The 21,924-nt window shown below is 33.1% G+C and overlaps 1 protein-coding gene across 2 annotated transcripts in view; it reads left to right on the forward strand.

Moving 5' to 3' along the window:
• Positions 1 to 21,924, forward strand: part of Vps13a (vacuolar protein sorting 13 homolog A) — a 259,461-nt gene that overhangs the window by 27,145 nt on the left and 210,392 nt on the right. For both annotated transcript variants that reach the window (XM_076846072.2, XM_076846073.2), the window contains exons 6-17: positions 9,138 to 9,247; positions 10,125 to 10,184; positions 13,002 to 13,061; positions 13,262 to 13,342; positions 13,703 to 13,760; positions 16,578 to 16,705; positions 16,894 to 17,000; positions 17,797 to 17,968; positions 19,716 to 19,778; positions 20,271 to 20,400; positions 20,919 to 21,013; positions 21,366 to 21,508. In XM_076846072.2, coding sequence (XP_076702187.1) covers positions 9,138 to 9,247; positions 10,125 to 10,184; positions 13,002 to 13,061; positions 13,262 to 13,342; positions 13,703 to 13,760; positions 16,578 to 16,705; positions 16,894 to 17,000; positions 17,797 to 17,968; positions 19,716 to 19,778; positions 20,271 to 20,400; positions 20,919 to 21,013; positions 21,366 to 21,508 — 1,207 coding nt within the window. The remainder of the gene's footprint in view (positions 1 to 9,137; positions 9,248 to 10,124; positions 10,185 to 13,001; positions 13,062 to 13,261; positions 13,343 to 13,702; positions 13,761 to 16,577; positions 16,706 to 16,893; positions 17,001 to 17,796; positions 17,969 to 19,715; positions 19,779 to 20,270; positions 20,401 to 20,918; positions 21,014 to 21,365; positions 21,509 to 21,924) is intronic.

The raw sequence follows: 21,924 nt of genomic DNA on the forward strand, positions 1-21,924 counted from the left end.
GTTAGTGATTTGAGTTTTCTCTCTCCTTCTCTTCATTAGCATGGCTAAGGGTCTGTCAATTTTATATATTTTTTTCAAAGAAGCAACTTTTTGTCAATTTTTTCAGTTGTTTCTTTTGTTTCACTTTCCTGGATTTCAGCTCTGATTTTAATTATTTTCTGTCTTCTGCTTTTGGTGTTGATTTGTTCTTCTTTTTCTAGGGCTTTGAAATGTAATGTTAGGTCTATATTTGTTGACTTTTTTTTTTTTTTTTTTAAGGAATGAACTCCATGCAATGAACTTTCCTCTTAGTACTGCCTTTATGGTGTCCCAGAGATTTTGATATGTTGTATCAGTGTTCTCATTTACCTCTAAGAATTTTTGAATCTCCTTCTTGATATCTTTTGCAACCCTTTGTTCATTCAGTAGCATATTACTTAGTCTCCACATGTTGGAGTAGCTTTTATTTTTATTTTATCATTGATTTGTAATTTTATTTCATTATGATCTGATAGAATGCAGGATAGTATCTCTACTTTTTTTGTGTTTGCTAAGAGTTTCTTTGTGGCATAATACATGATCTAGTATGGAGAAGGAACCATGTGCTGCTGAGAAGAAAGTGTATTCGCTTGTTGAAGGATGAAATATTCTATATATATGTCAGGTCTAAGTTATTGATTGTATTATTGAGTTCTATAGTTTCTTTTGTTTGGAAGATCTATCTCGTGGTGGACATGGTATGTTAAAGTCACCCAAAATTATTGTGTTATGGTCTGTTTGATTTTGAACTTGAGAAGAGTTTGATGATTGTAGATGCTCCATTGTTTGGGGAATATATTTTTATATTTGTTAAGTCTTGTTGGTGTATGGTTCCCTTGAGCAGTATGAAATATCCTTCTTTCTCCCTTTTGATTAACTTTAGCTTGAAGTCTACTTTATTTGATATGAAGATGGAAACCCCTGCTTGCTTCCGCAGTCCATGTGAGTGGTATGATTTTTCCCCACCTTTCACCTTCGGTCTGTGGATGTCTTCTCCTATGAGATGAGTCTCTTGGTGGCATCATATTGTTGGGTCTTTTTAAAAAATCTAATCTGCTAGTCTGTGTCTTTTGATATGTGAGTTTAGACCATTAACATTCAGGGTTATTATTTAGACATGATTTGTATTCTCAAACATTTTTGTCATTTAACTTGACTTGGTTCTCCTTTGATTAGTTTTTTCTTTGGTGTGATACCTCCTTCTGATGAATTTTATTGTTTTTTTCATTTCCTCTTCATGGAATATTTTGCCTAGGATGTTCTGTAGTGCAGGCTTTCTAGTTGTAAATTCTTTTAATTTTTGTTTATCATGGTAGGTTTTTATTTCATCATCAAATCTAAATCTTTATTTTGCTGGATATAAGTTTCTTGATTGGCATCCATTTTCTTTCAGAGCTTGATAAATGTTGTTCCAGGATCTTCTAGCTTTCAGGGTATGGGTTGACAAATCTGCAGCTAACCTAATTGGATTTCCCCTACATGTAATCTGATTCTTTTCACTCCTGGCTTTTAAAATTCTCTTTTTATTCTGTATGCTAGACATTTTCATTATAATGTGCCTTGGTGTGAAACTGTTGTGATTTTGTACATTTGGCGTCCTGTAAGCCTCTTATATTTGCTTTTCCAATTCATTCTTCATGTTTGGAAAATTTTCTGATAGTATTTCCTAGATTGCTCATTCCTTTGGTTTGGAATTCTATACCTTCCTCTATCCCAATAATTCTTAAATCTGTTCTTTTTATGCACTGCCATATTTTGAATGTTCTACTCATGGTTTCTTACCATCTTCATTGGGTGGTCTACATTCTTTTCAAGATTATATATTTTCTCTTCATGGTCTGAGATCCTGTCTTCCAAGTGGTCTAATCTGTTGGTGATGCTTTCAATTGAACTTTTAATGTGGTTTATTATTTCTTTCATTTCAAGAATTTCTGTTTGGTGTTTTTTTTAGAACTTCTATCATCCTATTGAAGTAATCTTTTGCTTCCTGTATTTGCTTATGTAGCTGTTTATTGAAATGATCTTTTGCTGCCTGTATTTGTTCTCATATCATTAATTCACAGAACATTTTAATCATGTACATCCTGAACTCCTTCTCTGTCATTTCTTCTGCTGTGCTGGCCATGGATCTGATAATGTAGTGACTTTATTTGTTTGGTACATTTTCTTCCTTTGTCTTTTCACATTGTTCTTGTGTCTTCCCTTTTAGCAGGATTAGAGGTGTTCCAGTTTTACCATATAGGCTTATATTGTCCCTGCAGGGTTCCAGTACCTCTCCTTTGAGGGGAAGGACAATGTTAATAGTTCCCAATAAAAATAACATACAACCTTAAACCAAATAGTTGCTATTAAGATGTTTACAGTTTGGTCACAATATACAGAAATGGTGAATTCAGTTATTATCTACAATATAAATAGTAGGTTTGCAAAAGGGTTTACAGTTTCTGATGTTGGACAAAGAGCCGGGAGTGAGGTGGAGGATAAGATGTTGAGTGGATAGGAGGTGAGGATGTAGAGTTATTATATCTTAGGAAGTATGAAAGAAGAATCTAAAGAAGAAGGTTTACTAGCAGGAGAAGAAAGTAATTTTGGGAAGACAAGTGGGAAGACAGTAGAACACATAAACAAAAAACACATAAATATTAGAAAAATAAAAAAAATGTAAAAATAGAGAAAAAAGAATATACAACACAACTGTAAGATACTATTTAGACATCCCAGTCCTCAGTATCCTAATTCATGCAAAGTACTTGGTTTCACATATGTTAGGGATGTGAGGGTGAGAGAGTAGAGAGGGAGAGGAAAGTATAATCTTGAAGAAAGAAATAAGAATTGTTTTGGTTGGAGATTAGTATCTTTCCTGCTTTCCTTCTCTCCCCGTAGGTGGTGAAGGTTACCAATGTGGGAGGGTTGGAGTTGGGTGCAGGTCACCTGGAAGTGGGGTATGGCACCTGCCAGTCCCCAATGGGAGACTGCACCCAAAGGATCTCCTTTGGGGCCTGCTCATGTGATGTGAGTGCCTGGTCTTATCTCCTTATCTCACCTATAGATTTCACAGTTCCTGGTCTCTTAAATTAGACTCCAAATTGTATCTCACTCACCCTTTCACTTTCTACTTCCTAATCAGGGTTCTTTATCTCCAGAGGTCTTATGGGTTGTGCTTTGGGAGCCGCACACCTGTCTTGGAGAGTTGTTTTGTATTGTGCAGTCACTGCCAGGCTAGCGGCTGCCAGGGAGGTAATTGGGAACTATGATACCTGCTCAGCCAGTGTTTCAAACTTGGAGTTGCCCCAACCAAAGGTGGTGATGAAGGTGACCTAAGATGGAGGCAACTGTTTTCAGCCATGGGGTATTGGGTCCGGTTGGGGGAGCCGGGCCATGGTGTTGGGCGATGTGTTTAGAGATTAGCTCTGTGGTGTGCAGTGTTGTGGCTGTTGGCTGTCTTCAGAACCTGTGCGATATCCCCAGGTGCAGGTAGTCTACTGCACACAGGGGACTATGGCAGTGGCTGCAGAGTTCCAAGATGGAGGTGATGTGGGAGCCCCATGTTAGTAGATGGAGTCTGCATGGTAGTGGTGGCTGGAGTTCCTGCGTGTGGGCAGTGGCCAGGTGTCCTGCGTGGGAGCATTGTCTGGGATTTCTGTGTGGGTGGGTTGCCAGAAGTCCTTTGTGGGTTCTGATGCTGGTGGTCCTGCTTGGGCACCTGGGAGACCTATGTTGGTGAGCAGTGGGGAGTCCTGCTCTAATGCTGAGGCCTCAAGCACTGCGTGGGAGCAGCTGTGGGGGGAGTGTGTTCTCTCTCTCTCTCTCTCAAAGAAGCAGTATTCTTACTACTTGAGTCCTAGGTCATGGAGCGACACAGAATGCTTCCTCTCTCTGGACCACCATCTTGGATCCTCCTCTAATTACATATATTTTCTATCTCAGCTTTGTTATGTGTTTGATAATATTATTAAGTGAATGTGCATGTAATTGTACATTATGTAGAATTTTACTCTGTTTTAGTGTGAGCCTTATTCTGCTGCCCCCCCACCCCACAATGAATCTGGAGCCTGTTAGGTAAATTTTCTCCAGAATAAACCATTCCATTCTCATTTGTTTGCAAAAGGGATAATTGCTTAGCTATTAGGAGAGGGAGAGGACCTAGAAGTTTAACTACATTGTATGCAGACTTTAAATCAATTCCTGTATTATCTCCCTTTCCCTTCACCGTGCTCTCTGATGGCCATTTTTCTTTTGTGGGGGTTTAAGCCTGAATGTTTCCAGGATTCTGTTTTCAAATTCATCTTGTGTTTCAATGGTATTTCCATCCATGGTCATTTAGAATTGAATTTCTTCTTCCTTAAAGCCATCTACTTTCTTTCTTTTTTTTTTATTTTATTTTTTTCATCTTTCATACATTTGATTCAAGTGAGTTATGCACTTCCATTTTTACCCCAAATACAAATTGCAGAATCACATCAGTTACACATTCACAATGTTTACATAATGCCATATTAGTGACTGTTGTATTCTGCTGCCTTTCCTATCCCCTACTATCCTCCCTCCCCTCCTCTCCTATCTTCCCTCTCTAGCTCATCTGTTGTTGTTCAGTTCTCTCCCCCCCCTTCCCCTCACAACCTCATATATGTGATTTCATATAACGATGAGGGTTTCCTTCCGTTTCCATGCAATTTCCCTTCTCTCTCCCTTTCCCTCCCATCACTCATCTCAGTTTACTGTTAATCTTTTCCTCATACTCTTTCCCCCTGCTCAGTTCTTAGTTGCTCTCCTTAAATCAAAGAGGACATTTGGCATTTGTTTTTTAAGGATTGACTAGCTTCACTTAGCATAATCTGCTCTAATGCCATCCATTTCCCTGCAAATTCAATGATTTTGTCATTTTTTAGTGCTGCATAATACTCCGTTGTGTATAGATGCCACATTTTTTTTATCCATTCATCTATTGAAGGGCATCTAGGTTGGTTCCACAGTCTAGCTATTGTGAATTGTGCTGCTATGATCATTGATGTGTCAGTATCCCTATAGTATGCTCTTTTAAGGTCCTCAGGGAATAGTCCGAGGAGGGCGATAGCTGGGTCAAATGGTGGTTCCATTCCCAGCTTTCCCAGGAATCTCCATACTGCTTTCCATATTGGCCGTACCAATTTGCAGTCCCACAAACAATGTACAAGTGTACCCATTTCCCCACATCCTCGCCAGCACTTATTGTTGTTTGACTTCCTAATGGCTGCCAATCTTACTGGAGTGAGATGGTATCTTAGGGTGGTTTTGATTTGCATTTCTCTGACTGCTAGAGATGGTGAGCATTTTTTCATAGGAAAAGAAGAACTTAAATTATCGCTATTTGCGGATGACATGATAATATACTTAACAGACCCAAAAGGGTCTACAAAGAAACTGCTAGAGTTAATAAATGAATTCAGCAAAGTGGCAGGATATAAAATCAACATGCATAAATCAAAGGCATTCCTGTATATCAGCAACAAAACTTCTGAAATGGAAATGAGGAAAACCACTCCATTCACAATATCCTCAAGAAAGATAAAATACTTGGGAATCAACCTAACAAAAGAGGTGAAAGATTTATACAATGAAAACTACAGAACCCTAAAGAGAGAGATAGAAGATCTTAGAAGATGGAAAAATGTACCCTGTTCATGGATAGGCAGAACTAACATCATCAAAATGGCGATATTACCCAAAGTTTTCTGCAGGTTTAATGCGATGCCAATCAAAATCCCAACGGCATTTCTTGTAGAAATAGATCAAGCAATCATGAAATTCATATGGAATAACAAAAGACCCAGAATAGCAAAAGCAATTCTAAGCAGGAAGTGTGAATCTGGAGGTATAGCGATACCAGAGTTCAAACTGTACTACAAAGCAATAGTAACAAAAACAGCGTGGTACTGGTACCAAAACAGGCAGGTGGATCAATGGTACAGAATAGAGGACACAGAAACCAATCCACAAAATTACAACTATCTTATATTTGATAAAGGGGCTAAAAACATGCAATGGAGGAAGGATAGCATCTTCAACAAATGGTGCTGGGAAAATTGGAAATCCATATGCAACAAAATGAAACTGAATCCCTTTCTCTCGCCATGCACAAAAGTTAACTCAAAATGGATCAAGGAGCTTGATATCAAATCAGAGACCCTGCACCTGATAGAAGAAAAAGTTGGCTTCGATCTACATATTGTGGGGTCAGGCTCCAAATTCCTTAATAGGACGCCCATAGCCCAAGAGTTAATAACAAGAATAAACAAATGGGACTTACTTAAACTAAAAAGTTTTTTCTCAGCAAGGCCATCTACTTTCTAGTTTCTGATTTTTCATTGCTTTGTCATCTGCTCTTTTTCCTCTCTTTTTTTCCTTTGACCTTGGGGATTTATTCATTTCCCCCTTGTTTTGCTTTAATGAGGTTTTATTGAGCAATAGAGACATTTATGCAATCTATAATGTTTAATCAGAAGTCCTTCCTATTATACTAGATCTAAAATATAAATGTGTAGTCATGCTTAAAATTCATTATTGACACCTTATTCTTATCAGGATAAGGTTTAAACTCTTCAGCAAGATATATAAAAGCTCTTATGATAATGAATCTCATCTATGTCTCCAGCCTTATAAGTGGCCCCAAATCTCATCTCCTCCATTCTTTACTCTAGCCACATTGAACTCTTTGTAGTTTACTGAATGTGTTGAGTTTTCTGCACTTTGTATTTCACTTCCTACTTTATTCAATATTTATTTGAGAGTTACCAGCATTGGATTTATAATTCAGGCAAGAAGATATAGATGAAGTTCCCTGAAGCAGCACCTTAGAGTAAGAAATGAAATAATCCTAGGATTGAGTCTTAAAGAAATCTATATGTAGGATTGTATAGCAGAGGAAAACATACAAAAAGAGAACAAAAAGGAGTGGATAAATAATAGGAGGAAATTTGGAATTTATAGTTCTGTAGGAAAGGGGCTGTTTTAAGATGCAAACAATAGATCTTGATGAAATATATGGTTAAGATGATTAAGAAATTATTTTGTTTCTGGCATGTAGGTTATTGTTCACCTTAAAAACAGTTGTTTTGACTGAATGATGATGACAGAGAAGGAGTTATCTAACTGTGAAACTGCCTTCTTCCAAAGTTGGAGGCAAGAACATCTAGTAAAAGAAAACAGAGTTGTGTAAATAGAGTAGTTGGAACTTTGAAGAGAGTCAAAATGAATTTTGAAATAGTTGTTCTAAGAGTATGAACATGTTGACTAGAGAAATGTAGTAGGGTTACTGGTTGATTGAAGATAGTGATGAGTACTGTACCATAATTCTAGTCTGTCCTGTTGTGATCTGTATCTTCTAGCACTCACCTGGCAAGAGACAAGCATGGGCATATTTTTATACGAAGTTTATATAAAATTGGTCTTATTCAGGGTTGGGTTTTTATTGACAAGGGAAAATTAGAAAAAAGAGCAAATCAGTTTAAGGAGTGGGTGAAATAATACATAGTAGTCCACCCGTGTCTGTGGGGCCCCCTGGTGTAAGCGGGAAATCTCACTATATATAAATATATACACTATATTTTTTCCTATGCATAAATTTCTGTGATAAATTATAAGTTTAAATTGGGCACAGTAAGAGATTAACAGCAATGAAAAACAGAACAATTATAATGATATACTGTAATAAATAAAAGTTATGTGAATGTAGTCTCTTGAGAAAGTTAAGATAGATGTTAATATTTTTGAATTGGTTGACTACAGGTAGCTGAAACCTTGGAAAGTGAAATGATGGGTAGGAGGATACTGCTGTTACATGAAATTTGAGATGCATAAGGAAGTCAGGAGGACAATAGTGGGTAGGGAAAGAAATACTTATCATTTATTTGTAAAGTTCATAAGGGCAAAGGATTTTATTATGAAACAGGATTCAAGGTTGAAATATGGTCTTCTGGTTTCAAAGAGCTTATATTCTATGGACTGATTTACTTAATTATATAGACCTTTTATATTCAGATATTCTTACTTAACTCTTGTATTTTTGAGGTGTATAGTTGATATCTTCATTAACTTTTTGTGAAGTCCTCCTGGGCCAACTGAATTAGGAGATGTAGGTAATTAGAGTAAAAGAGAGGACATATATATATTTTGTCTATAAAGAAGACTGAATACTAAAGGAGAAATAGACTAGAAATACAAAAGGAGATAGCTTTCATCAGCACTTTTAAAAAGAGAATAGGGATGGTAACTAGCAGTTATCAAAGGCATATGTCAGAAAGAGTTATAGTCCTCAATTGTATATTCTTTCTGTTCCCCTGGAAGGTATTGAAACTGAAGATACTTAATATTTTCTTTTTCTTTTTTCCTGGCAGGGGTGATGATACCAGGGATTGAACTCAGGGGCACTCAACCACTGAGCCACATTCCCATTCCTATTTTGTATTTTCTTTAGAGACAAGGTCTTACTGAGTTACTTAGTGTCTCGCTAGGTTGCTGAGGTTGGCTTTGAACTCCCGATCCTCCTGCCTCACCCTCCCAAGCCTCTGAGTAAACAGGCAATCCTCCTGTCTCAGCCTTATACACGTGCACCACTGTGCCTGCTACAGTATTTTCTTAAAATGAACTTTTTCCATCTTTGTTTGAAAGGAGAAGAGAGGATCATGTAATTTTCAATTTTATATCATCAAAAGAAGGAACATATTGTATTCAACTATTTTATTCATCTAAGCACTGAAAAAATATAATTTTTGCTTTGCTGCAGTTACTGGCTTTTCTAATTTATGCCTATTATAATTCTTACCTAATAGTCTTCATTGTTTTCCTCTTTATAGATTTAGACATAGTTAACAGATAAATTATAAAATTTTATGCCAGTAAATTTTACCTCTTTGATTTTAGTTTTATTGAACAAGAAACTATGTTTTGAAAAATTTTGTGTATTTGATTGTCTTTGAAAGTTTTTGGTTTGAAAGGTTTTTGGAAAGCATGCTTTTAGTGTTCAATTTTTAAATCTCTATTTTTCTTAAGTAAGACGTTATAAAAATGCTCCCTCAATGTATAGATAGTTACAGGATGTATGTTTCATTCAAATTAAATAAAAGGAATATTTGCAATTGTAGAACAACAGCGGGAGGAGAAACAGGATACTTTTACAGAAAAATTAGTTACTCAGATCATAAAAAATCTTCAAGTGAAAATTTCCAACATCCATATTCGTTATGAAGATGATGTAAGTATTTTAAAAATATAGATGATTTTAAAAGATACATTTATATGTAAGTCATTGTACTATTTGTTGATACTTACTTTATACTAGCCAGACTATTAAATAATGCTGAGAGGTTGAAAGATATAAAACTGAAGATAACATGATCTATTCTTTTTTTGGGAACTGAGGATTGATTGTGGGGACTCATGTGTACTAAGCACATGAATGTGTGTTGTAATTTTCAGTTGTTAATAGTGAGTGTTTGGTTACATTTTCCTAAACTGTTCAAACTCCAGATCATGAATGAAAATGCCTTGGAAATTACCAATTTCAAAATTAAGTACTTTTAAAAATATGCTACTTTTATCTCCTGGAAAGAGCTCTGCTCTAGGGATCAGTAGTGTTAGGCTTAACTAATTGTTTAAGCTTAATTTGGTGTTCTCTTAGAACACTGAATTATTTGCTTTATAGTATTACTGTGTCAGTCTTTTTTAAAAAATTTATTTTAGTTGTAGATGGATACAGTACCTCTATTTAATTTATTTATTTTTTTGTGGTCCTGAGAATAGAAACCAGTGTCTCACACATGCTAGGCAAGCTCTCTACCACTGAGCCACAACCCCAGCCCTGTGTCAATTTTTTTTAATAAACTTTTTTTTTTTATAAACTAGAAAACATTGTGTAGGTGTATCATTATAGTATAACACAGATGTTAATATTAAGTATTTTAATTTGTTTTAGAAAAAATGTAGGAACCAAAGATATTTTCAAAGGAAGAAATACAATGTTTTTGAATATTCAAAATAGGATACGTCCTAGAAAGTTAACTTTTTCCATAAAGTGAATTTTGTTCAACTGTTAACAAATTTGACTAAGATTTTCTTTTTTCCCTCTTTAGATCACAAATCGTGAGAAACCACTGTCATTTGGTATTTCTTTACAAAATCTCAGCATGCAGGTACTTCATTTAAAGAAGTAATGACTATATTTAATTGTGGAATACAGTTATTCAGACTACAATTATGATTTGTATATGCTGTATTAGAAATAGTTTTGCATTTAGTTGTAGAAAAGTCGTACGTAGAATTGGAATTGAGGGGAAAGTAAATTCACATTTATGAAACTGGAAATAAAATTTAGTTTAAAATGTGAAGGCCTATTATTATTGGTAACTACAATGTTAGATATTTTTGTTTGCTTAAAAAATTGATTTTCTCCTCAGCACTGCAAAAATATTTCCAAACTTCTAATAAATAAGTACTAAATAAAAATAATAAATATTTGTTTCTGAATCTTTGATTAGTCTTGAAAAACTCTTAAGAATTCATTTCCTCACCACCATTATTAGTATTGTCGCATACTTTCTCCTGTTTAATTGTGAAATAGAGCAATTTTGAAAATAAAGGAACACAGAGAATTCTGAAAAATTTGCTTGCATTCAGAATGAATAGTTGTTGAATTTGTTACTTACTCTAAATATTAAATAATTTTATAGGACTACACAGTTATAGATAAAGTTTAAACTCCTTTTATTTTCAATTCACCCTTCTCATCTCCCCTAGAGATAAACATTCTAAGTATTAAAACTTTTATACAATATGTTCATTAAAAATGTAGGTTTATTTGAAAAGTTTACATAAATATTTTGTTTCTTCAGTACGTTAACTTTTCCACTTCACAATATTTAAAAAACTTTTTTTCCTCACATGTAATGCAATTTAACTTCTATATAGTTTTTTATTATATAGTTGCATATCTTGTATCTGTTGAGTTTTATGTATGATTTCATTTTTCATGGCTCTACCATAAGCAAAAACAAAAAGTGAAAAGTTACTTTAAAGTGGGTAGGGTAAGTTGTCAAATACTGCTGTTATGTTGAAAATAAGGACAGAATACCTTGATTGCTTTAAGGAAAAATGTGTAGTTTTGTCTTTATATAGTTTATAAATCTTGTAATCTTACTCCACATAACAAAACAGATTTCACCTCTTTTCTTTGTTTGTGTTATATTCTCTGGCCATACTGCGCTGTTTCAGTTCTCTGAACGTGTCATCTTTACATATCTTTGGGCCTTCCTTTTGTGAACAATAATTCCTACTTAGAATCAATAATTTCTACTCATATCATAAATTAGGTTAGTCATAAGCCTTTTTTTCAGGTGTCATTTCTATAGTTCATTATATTAAGTTGATCATCATTTTATTTGGCAAGCTCTTTGTTGTCACTGCCATTTGGCAAGCTCTTTGTTGTCACAGTTAACTATTTAACCTCTGTGGTGACACTTACCTGTTTGTATTTACTTGTTTTAATTGTTTTGTTTTTGACCTCCACGAAAGCAGAGACTTTCCTGTGGTCCTTAATAGTCTTTGATAGAATGATTTTGGGGGGTGGTGTTCCAGGGGTTCAACTCAAAGGCTCTGAGTCACATCCCCAGCCCTATTTTGTATTTTACTTAGAGATAGGGTCTCACTGAGTTGCTTAGCGCCTCGATTTTGCTGAGGCTGGCTTTGAACTCAGCAATCTTCCTGTCTCAGCCTCCTGAGCCTCTGGGATTACAGGTGTGTGCCACCACAACCAGTTTGAATGGTATATTTTTAAAAAGATTATTAGAGCTTTGTGGTTCTACATAGTAGTTGAGTTCATTCTGACAAACAAATATGTTCAAGGAGTTTGATTTTGGTTCACAATCCACCGCCTTTGTCCCTCCACCCACGTTTCCTACCTGTCCTTCCTCCCCTCTCCCATGCTTCTTCCTCTACTAGACTTCCTTTTGCTCCCTGGCCTATTATTTGTATTTGATTGGTTCTTTATGTAATTTTATCTTTCCTTTCCCTTTTCCTTTAGTTTACTCTAGTTTCTGCATATGAGAGAAAATATTTTGACCTTTAAGTTTCTGAGTTTGGTTAGTTTCACTTCCATTTCCATCTACTGGCACAAGCCATAATTTCATTCTTTTTAATGGCTGAGTAAAACTCCATTGTTGTTTCTTTTTTTTTTTTTTTAAGTGTGTGTGTGTGTGTGTGTGTGTGTGTGTGTGTGTTTCTTGCACTATGGGGGTCTTGTTAAGGAAGTCAGCACTTATATGATGGAATGTTGACCCTGTATTGTCTTCTAGCAGTTATAAATTTGTGTTCTAATTCCTAAGCCTTTGATCCATTTCAGTTTGACTTTTGTTCAGGATGGGTGATATAGGTCTAGTTTCTATTTTTTTCTACACATAGCTATCCTGTTTTCCTAGCACCACTTGTTAAAAAGGCTTTTTCCAAAATACATTTTTTGCACTTTTTGTCAAATAACACATGGCTGTAGAAATGTGGATTTGTCTCTGTGTTTTCTGTTTCTTTCTTCTTCTTGTCTATCTTGATGCCAGTCCATGCTGCTTTTGTTAAGATAGCTCTGTAGCATAATTTAAGATCAGCTATTATGAGGCCTCCTTCTTTGCTTTTCCTACTTTGTATGGCTTTGGTTATCCTATGTGTCTTATTCTTCCAAATGAATTTAAGAATTTTTTTTTTCTAATTCTGTGAAGAATGTTATCGGTATTTGAGAGGGATTGCATTGAATCTGTATACTGCTTTTGGTAGTATGGCCATTTTGACAATATTTATTCTGCCAATTAAGAACATAGTATATCTTTCCATCTTCTAAAGGTTTTTTTTCCTAAATTATATATTTTTAATGGCATTTTCATGAGAAATTGGTCTTAGGTTATAATGAGAGCACTCTGCCATTTCAAATGTAAAGATCATTTTACTGCTCTTTTTTTCCTTTTCAGACCACTGATCAGTACTGGGTTCCATATTTACAAGATGAAACTGAGAAACTAGTTCGTAAGGTAAAATAAATAAATGCTAACTCATTGACTTGAAAGAGACTTTTAGAAAAATAAATGAAAATATACATATAGATAAGAGTTAATGTGAACTGTTACTATTTGCTTAACTCTGTCATATTACTCAATTATTTGAGACTTCTGAATGGCTTATGTTAATACTTCAAAGAAAATAAAACATAATAAATTTGATTTATTTTCAGTTAATTCGGTTGGACAATCTTTTTGCCTACTGGAATGTACAGTCTCAGATGTTTTATCTTAATGATTATGACAAATCATTGGTGAGTAAATTATTTGGATGTGTGCATATATGTTTGTTAGTATCATTTTTTGTATAAAGTATAATTCATCATAAGTATTCTATCACTACCAGAGTTGGTATTTTTTTCCCTAGGTAAAATTCATTAGCTATTTATACTAATAGGTGAATTACACAAGCATGAATGCATGTACACACATATATGCATATCTTGATATCTCCTAAAGCATTGTTTTGTAGTAGTTTAATGCTATATTGTTTAATTACTTTAATATTTTCTCATAGCTAAGTGCTTTTAAACATTTTTTTGCAGATAATAGAATTTTGTAGGATAAAGGTATATTGATGTGAATATAAATAAAAGCAATTTGTCTTTTAATAGGACAACTTGAAGAATGGTGTTGTTAATGAATATATTGTTCCACAAGGTTATGATTTTGGTAAGTGTATTCTATAAAATAAAAAGTGTAATTAATCAGTATAAAATATACATTAACATTTTTGGTATCACTGTTCTTTTATATTAAATTTTCTCTTGTATAGTTGAGATATCTATAATATATTTAATATATGTGAGAAGAAAGGAGGAGGGATGAGAATGGGAATGACAGTAGAGTGAATCAGACATAGCTTTCCTATGTTGATGTATGAATGAATACACAACCAGTATAGTTCTACATCATGTACAACCACAAGAATGGGAAGTTATACTCCATGTATGAATGAAATGTCAAAATACATTCTATTGTCATGTATAACTACAAAGAACAAATAAAAAAAAATTTGAAAAACAAAAAAATTATCTTTTTTATATGCTTAGGAGCTTTAGCTATCATTCAGAACTACAGGAGAAAATGTCTAAAAACAAATACGGTAATAAATTGTGATAAATCTCTAAGGATTATATTCAATAAGGCTTATATTCAGTTATATTCAATATTAAGATAATGTTTATAAAGATATTTTGACATAGCAAATACAGCTTAATAAAACTAGCTGCTATAGCTTTAGTTGCACTGTGATCTTATTATTTTAAAAACATGCACTTAAAATTTTTCTTCTTTATAGTTTTTTGTTTTTCAAATTTTCTAAATGAATACATATTGCTTTTATAATGTGAAACAAGTTACTAAAATACACAGAGAAAAGGAGTGTCATTTCTTCAGTCCTGAGGGCACTCTTGAATTTGGCTGCCTGCAGTCATTAACCACAAAATATTCTCCCTGAAAGTATTTTTCTTTTTGTATTATTCTACCTTATTGATAACCTTTGTCAGTTTCCTCAAATGGCTCTTTTTATTCTTCCCACTCTTAAAATATTATTTTCATTTTTTTGAATATGGTTTCATTTTTAAACTTGTTCCTCATAGGAAATGCTCAGAATAGAAGAGCTATCTATCATATATGTTTATGATTCTCAAATCTGTTACTTAAGGTTTGACTTATTTCTCCTTTGCCCTGTGGTCATTTTATATTGTATCAGTAAGGATCCAATGAAGAGAGAGAATTGAATATAATTTGAACAGGTAAAGTTTAATGTAAATAAATATTAACTGTTAGACAGTTTTGGAGTAACAAGGTGTTGACTAGTTAAAAAAAAAAAAAAGAAGAGAAATCTAAAAAATTTAGGAGTAGATGATAAAAGAAATAGCTTCTACCCTAGGGCTAAGATGAAGTGCCTAAAGAAGAACCCCTTCCTGAGGACTGAGGTCTAGACCTTGTTGGAGAGGTAATGGTTGTAGCTCACTGAATGGCAGAAAGTCCCTATTCTGCTCTGCCCGCAAATCTGTTCCCTGGTTAGCCTCATGGAGAGGTTTCTTACTGTCAGTGCTTTAGTACAGGTCTTCCTAAGTAGGGTAGTAGGGGAAGTTGCTGCTCTATGCTCTACCTTCAAAAGGCTGGTTCTAAACACCTTCATGCTATAGGAACCAGTCAGTGGTTAAAGTGTGTTCTAAAGGAATAAAGAACCATTCCTTTGTAGAAGTTTGTTAAATGACCACACTGGAACCAGGCAGGATAAATCCTTCCTCTGTAGTGTCGCTAGTGGTTTAAAGGTTATTATTATAATGGCTGGTAAAGGAAAAATATTTGAAGGACCTTAAATCATTTTTCAGAGCAGGCATAAAGGGTAAATTTGGAATTCACAGGCAATAAATTCATAATTGGCATAATGCTAGGAAGGGGAGTTGTTTGTTTGTTTGTTTGGTACTGGGGTCTTGCTGTGTTGTTTGAGTTGCTGAGGCTGGCTTTGAACTTGGGATCCTCCTGCCTCAACTTCCCAAGCCACTGGGATTACAGGCATGTGCCACCATGCCCAGCTGGAAAGGAAGTTTTTATCATGAAATTTTCACTATAAATGATGAATCTTTGAGGACATAGATAGATATGTTTAACGATATTTAAACATTTCACAATGTATGCATGTATTCAAACAGTAGATGACAACCCATTAATAGGTATAATTTTTATGCTTTTACCTATCAGTTAAGACATTTTAAAAAGTAGAGAAAACAGACTTTAAAAACAGTAACACAAAAATAACATGGCAGACTATGGATGAAACTAAGGACATGTAGCAAAGTGAAAAGTTTGCAGATCAATCAGTTGTAGTGAGTGCTAGTCCTTAGGGATGATTAAGAGGAATACATTATCATTGTATACAAATTAGTTTATAATTTGATGGTTGATGTCTGTCTGAATTCTGCTATTATTGGTTTCCCTCTGCATAGTTCTTATTCTTTTTGGTATGATGGAGTCAGGGAAGCAGGTAATCTGGGAAAAACTGTCATCTTCTCTGCCCTTTTTTCACAGATTGAAAGGAGGAATAGGAAGATACAGAGAAATTTAGAATTCAAAATCGTAAAATGAAAGTCAATTTTAAATATAATTGTTTTCCTCATAATATTTCTAATAATCATTTTCTAAAATGGTGTACTTGCAGTGAAATCATTTTATTGGATTGTTTTTCCTAATAGTTGAGTGTTGCTGCTTTTAAGCATTTATTGGTGTTCTGAGGGTGCTTTTTGTTAGCCTTATTCTACTTATGGTAGATAACATGAATTATAAGAAAGAAAAAAAAACATTTTCACTAATTAAGAAACAGTTCTTTGGACCAAGTTGTGGCAGTGTGGACATTTAAGAACTGTAAAAATGGTATAAAAAAATGAAAATCAGTGTTTTCAACTTGATACATTTGGTGCCTTGAGACTTTTAAAGGATGATTGAATTTAATTTTTTTCAATTTCTATTATTTTTCAGTATTTCGCCCCATATCTGCTAAAGCCAAACTTCAGATGAATCGCCGATCAGATTTTGACTTTTCTGACCCCAAAATAAACTTGGAAGTTGAGTTACATAGCATAGCAATTGAATTTAATAAACCACAGGTGATTTTCTTTGATGAAATTTTAAGTTTTGAGTTATTGTTTAATCAAAACAGAAATAAGATTTTCAATGTTTTTCTAAAATTCATAATGTTATATGGTAGCATTTCCTTAAAATGCTGGTAATTTCACTTTTCAGTTGAGCAAAAAAACTTCAAGCATTTGAGAATTTTAATTTGTCCATTCTTTAGTATTTCAGTGTTATGGAGCTTCTTGAATCAGTTGATATGATGACACAAAACCTGCCATACAGGAAATTCAAACCTGATGTTCCTCTTCATTTCCATGCCAAGGAATGGTAAAAATGCCTTTTAAGTTTTTTTGTTTGTTTGTTTTGTTTTTTAATAATGATTTAAAACATATGGCAAAAAAGTAAGTTTCTTAGACATTAGTTTTTTTAAGGTAGTCTTTTTAAGGTCTTCATACAAACTTTGATTAAATTGATTTATGTCTGGAAATGTATGTAGTAGCTGTTTTTGTTAGTAACACTGACTCAAGGGGTTCTTTATAACCGTTTATAGCTAGAGATAATAAAATACCATAATTTTTATTTACTATAGAGGGATCAGTGTTTTTGCAATTATTTAAAACTATCTTGTTTTGTTTTCTAGCAATATCTTCTTTATTTCCTTCAAACTTTCCTGTCAGACCCACTAAATCTATTTATTACATGAGTTTTAAAAACTAAGAAGGTTATAGAGTCTATATGGTAAACGTCCATTTTAAAATGCAAAGATATATTGTTATTCTAGTTTTTAAATAATTATCTAGTTTCTACAAGTTTCTATTACTCTTTTAGGTATGTACTTCAATTATTATTTTACTAAAAAGCCTTAATAGTTTTTGTGTAGAGCCATATAATTTTTAGCCAAAATTGAATGATTTTGCTTATTTTTACTTTGGAAAGAAGTAAGATTAATAATTAACGGATTGTTAATATAAACAGGATTGGGAAACAGCAAATGCTCAGATAATACATCTTTTTACTAATCTCAATATTATAGATATGCTTGTTGTTAGAGTATAAATTTTGTTTCAGACTGTTGATTTTAGAGTGTTATGTTTGGGGTGTTTCTTTTTTGTTTTGTAACTAGGTGGGCTTACGCTATACATGGTATTCTTGAAGTAAATGTTTGCCCCAGCTTACGGATGTGGTCATGGAAGCATATTCGGGAACATAGACAAAAACTGAAGCAATATAAAGAACTGTACAAAAAAAAGTTAATAAATAAGAAACCACCTGGTGAAATTCTCATGTCTTTAGAGGTTAGCATTTAAATAAATAAAAAAAACACAAAATAGTTGTACTGTATAATGCCTACATCAATATATTTAGTGACTCGTTATTCTGACTTTTAGTAACTGCACTTTTTTTTAGACACCTTTGTGCTCCTGTTCTAATTTCACGTAATAAAAGATCTTATGAAATTCTCCTGTGAGCTTTTGAAATTTAGGAGATTATATTTATTCTGAAGAGATTTGGGTTTATGCACATGGAACTTGAAGTCTCATGTTGTTTTTAACCTCAAAGCCAAAATAAAGTGTATGCTACACTTTTTTCAAACTTCTCTGTTGGTTTCCAAAGTTGTATGTTACTGGCATCATCAATCACATTTTTGCTGTTATCATCTGATTGTGTATTAATTAAGTTTTCTATATGTTCAGTGCTCATTTTTTGTATATATTTTTAGTTATAGATGGACACAATACCTTCATTTTATTTATTCATATTTTTGTTGTGCTGAGGATTGAACCCAGTACCTCACACATGCTGGCAAGGGCTCTACTACTGAGCTACAACCCCAGCTCCAGTGCTCATTCTTGTAGAAACAGTTGTGCTAATATGTGCCATCCATCTTTCCTCATTCTAATTCTTCTTGTCCCTGAACTTGTACTGAAGTGTCATCTCTTGCATGAAGATCCCTGAATTTTCTGCCCATACAGAAAGAATTTTTTCTCTTCATTCTTGTGGTATCTGAAGTCTTTATCAGCAACTTTATAGTTAATACTCTGTCTTGAGATACTATCTGTGTATTAACTGTTGTGAGATACTATCTGTGTATTAGTCTAAATATTTTTGCATTTTACATATTCTAAGAAGGGCTATTTTACAAGATGGATGAAGTACAGCTTAAAGAGACAAAGGGAGTTAGCCTCTTGAAATTAGTGTAGCCATTCTGAATCTAGAATGGATTTCCAATTAGAAACTCCCTGAAGATTGAGTTTTACTTTTATTTTTAAGGTGAGACACTTTCTGAAGACCCAGTGATAATTAGGAATGCTTGGGTTTAGAGGCTATGGGTGGTTTCAGATTTCCTTATTTAGTTTTGAATCTTAAGCAGAGACCTTCAAGTGTGCTGAGTAGTAGTTAGTAGGTCATGGTTGCATGTATGTATCTTTTATCTGTGGGACAAAAGTAGCTTGAGCATACTACTTGAAAGTTATAGAAATGAGTAGATATCATGAAGGATTTAGCTTATCTCAGTTTATTTTATAGCTGGTACAACTGTGAAAAGTGTAAAGATGAAAAAAATGTTTTAGCAAATTTATCTAGGTCTACTTGGAATATCTTAATGATGCCATGCAAGCTGTACATATATTATGAAGGATTTATAATTATATTTTTAGTTGAAAATGATATTGATATATTTACCTTTAGCTATATTAAAAATCCAAATAAGTTATTTCAAACAATGTATATATGTATCCTTTAATATATATCTATACCTCTTACAGAGTTTGTACTCTAATATTTATGACACATATGATTTTTTTGTTCAAAATATTCTGTATACTAGTTTTCACTTTGGTGTATATATATACACACACAACACACACACAAGTGTTGCCTTTCAGAATTTAACAGATATATTTTGTTATATTGGTAGATGTTCTCTTTTCAGCTTTCTCTCTCATATTTTTCTATAGTATAGCAATTCGTAGATTTATATACTAAAGTTATTTATGTACATTTATTTATATAACATTACCACATTTTCTTTTATATTTTCAGGAGCTGGAAAAAGCCTTGGATGTCTTTAATATAACTATAGCTAGACAACAGGCAGAAGTTGAGGTAACTTCAGGTTTTTCTTTCAATTAGTAAGAATAATTCTGAATTCCATATGGTTATGACAGATAATGTTGTTATCAATATTTTGTATTATAAAATAGTTTCCTAAAAGGGCTCAAATTTGCATTTTTGCATTATAAGAAAATTTGATTTCATTTTTTGCCATATCCATTTAAATCAGACATATTTTTTATGGAAAGAAATTCTTTTGTAATAATTGGGCTTTTCAGATATTCAGAGTTCATATGAAAGTGAAAGCAAGTAGGGGTCACCCTTCCTGTCCCCTGTCCCAGGTACCAAGTCTTATAACAGGAAGAACTATGTGGTAATCCTAAATTCTTATGTTTGGCTAATTGAAGTTACTGGGTTATTTTTTCAGTGTGTTTATTGTTTACATTCATTCAGGTAGTTAATTTTGAAATACCATGTATCCATTTCTTTTGATTGCTAAAAAATGGATAATTTGTCATTTATTCAAAAATTTGTTGATTTTAGTTAAAGAAAACTGGAAAGAAGATTTATAAAGAAGGAATAATTGATCCAGAGGATAAAAAAGGATGGTTTAACTGGCTGTGGACTTGGTCAGAATCACATACTAAAGAACAACCAGATATTAAACCTGGAAGTATGTCCATTTCATTTTACAGTAGAGTAGTTAATCATCACTTGTGAAAATAGAGTTTTGCAGAAAATTTTCTAATTAAATAGATATTGTGTAAGCATATGTACATGATTATATTCAGTTTAAATTTATTATTAATAAAGTTATTGTTTAAGCATTTTAATATGTACAAGAAAATAAATAATTTATTTTTATTTTTTATTTCTATATGACAGTGTAGTGCATTACAATTATTATTACACATATAGAGCACAAAGTGTTCAGTACAGTTAGCCATATTTTGAGCTCTTGCTTAAAACAAACATTTAGAAATTTATATTGCTCAATTTATATGTTTAGTAATTTGTATTTTAGGAAAGTAACTTCTAAAAGTATCATTGTCATTCTAATATTAGTTGATACTTAAAAATATTAGAAAAGGAAAATAAAATTTTCATGTTATTTCTGAAGGCAGGTAAATTATATTTCGGTTTTTTATTGTTACCACCAGAAATTTCAAAGTTCTTGTTTACAATTTGTAGTTCTGGAAGAAATGTTGACACTTGAAGAAAAGGCTTTACTCTATGAAGCAATTGGCTATAGTGAAACAGCAGTTGATCCAACCTTGCCCAAAACAGTAAGATGTTTTCTTACCTAACACCTCTGAGTTTAGTGTTGGATATGTCTATTTTAATTTTTCTCAGAAATATATGCTACTACCTTTTTTCTGTGATCTGTTTCTGAGTCTGTAAATATTGCATTTATTTTAATTTCCAAGGTAAGAACAAAAATTTTACTTTACTTTTTGGTGTTACTGTGGTATTTCTTTGGGGGAATAGATGAAGGATTGTTTCTAAAGTATTTTGTGTTTTTGAAATGAATGAACTATATTAAGTAAGATTATTTTTTTTGTGTATATATATATATATATATACACACACATATTTATGTATATTTTTTTCCATTTTATTCTTCTGGTTATACTCTAGTTTGAAGCCATGAAGTTTTTTGTTCACTTAAAAAGTATGTCCATCGTTCTAAGGGAAAATAACCAAAAACCTGAGCTGATACACATTGTAGTAGAAGAATTTAGCACTTTAATTGTGCAAAGACCAGGAGCACAAGCAATCAAGTAAGTAATTATTTGCTTTCACAGGTTAAGAATCCCTGATCTGAAATTCTGAAATGCTTTAGAATCCAAAATTTTTGAATGCCAACATAATACCACTAGTAAAAAATTTCACACCAGATATTATGTGATGGGTTATAGTCAAAATGCAAATGCACTAAAAATATTGTATAAAATTATCTTCAGGCTCTGTATATGAGATATATATAAAATGTTAATTCATTTCATGTTTAGACTTGAGTCCCATCCCCAGGATATCGTGCCTATATACAAACATTTAAAAATCTAAGGTAATCCTAAATCAGAAATATTTCTAGTCCCAAGCATTTCAGGTTTGGGGTACTCAACCTTATTTAAAAAAAAAAAAAAATTACTGTGAGACTGAACTTGAATGTATCCTTTCTGTTTTTAGGAACCTA

Source organism: Callospermophilus lateralis, chromosome 2 (assembly GCF_048772815.1).
Source record: "Callospermophilus lateralis isolate mCalLat2 chromosome 2, mCalLat2.hap1, whole genome shotgun sequence".
NCBI classification, from domain to species: Eukaryota; Metazoa; Chordata; class Mammalia; order Rodentia; family Sciuridae; genus Callospermophilus; species Callospermophilus lateralis.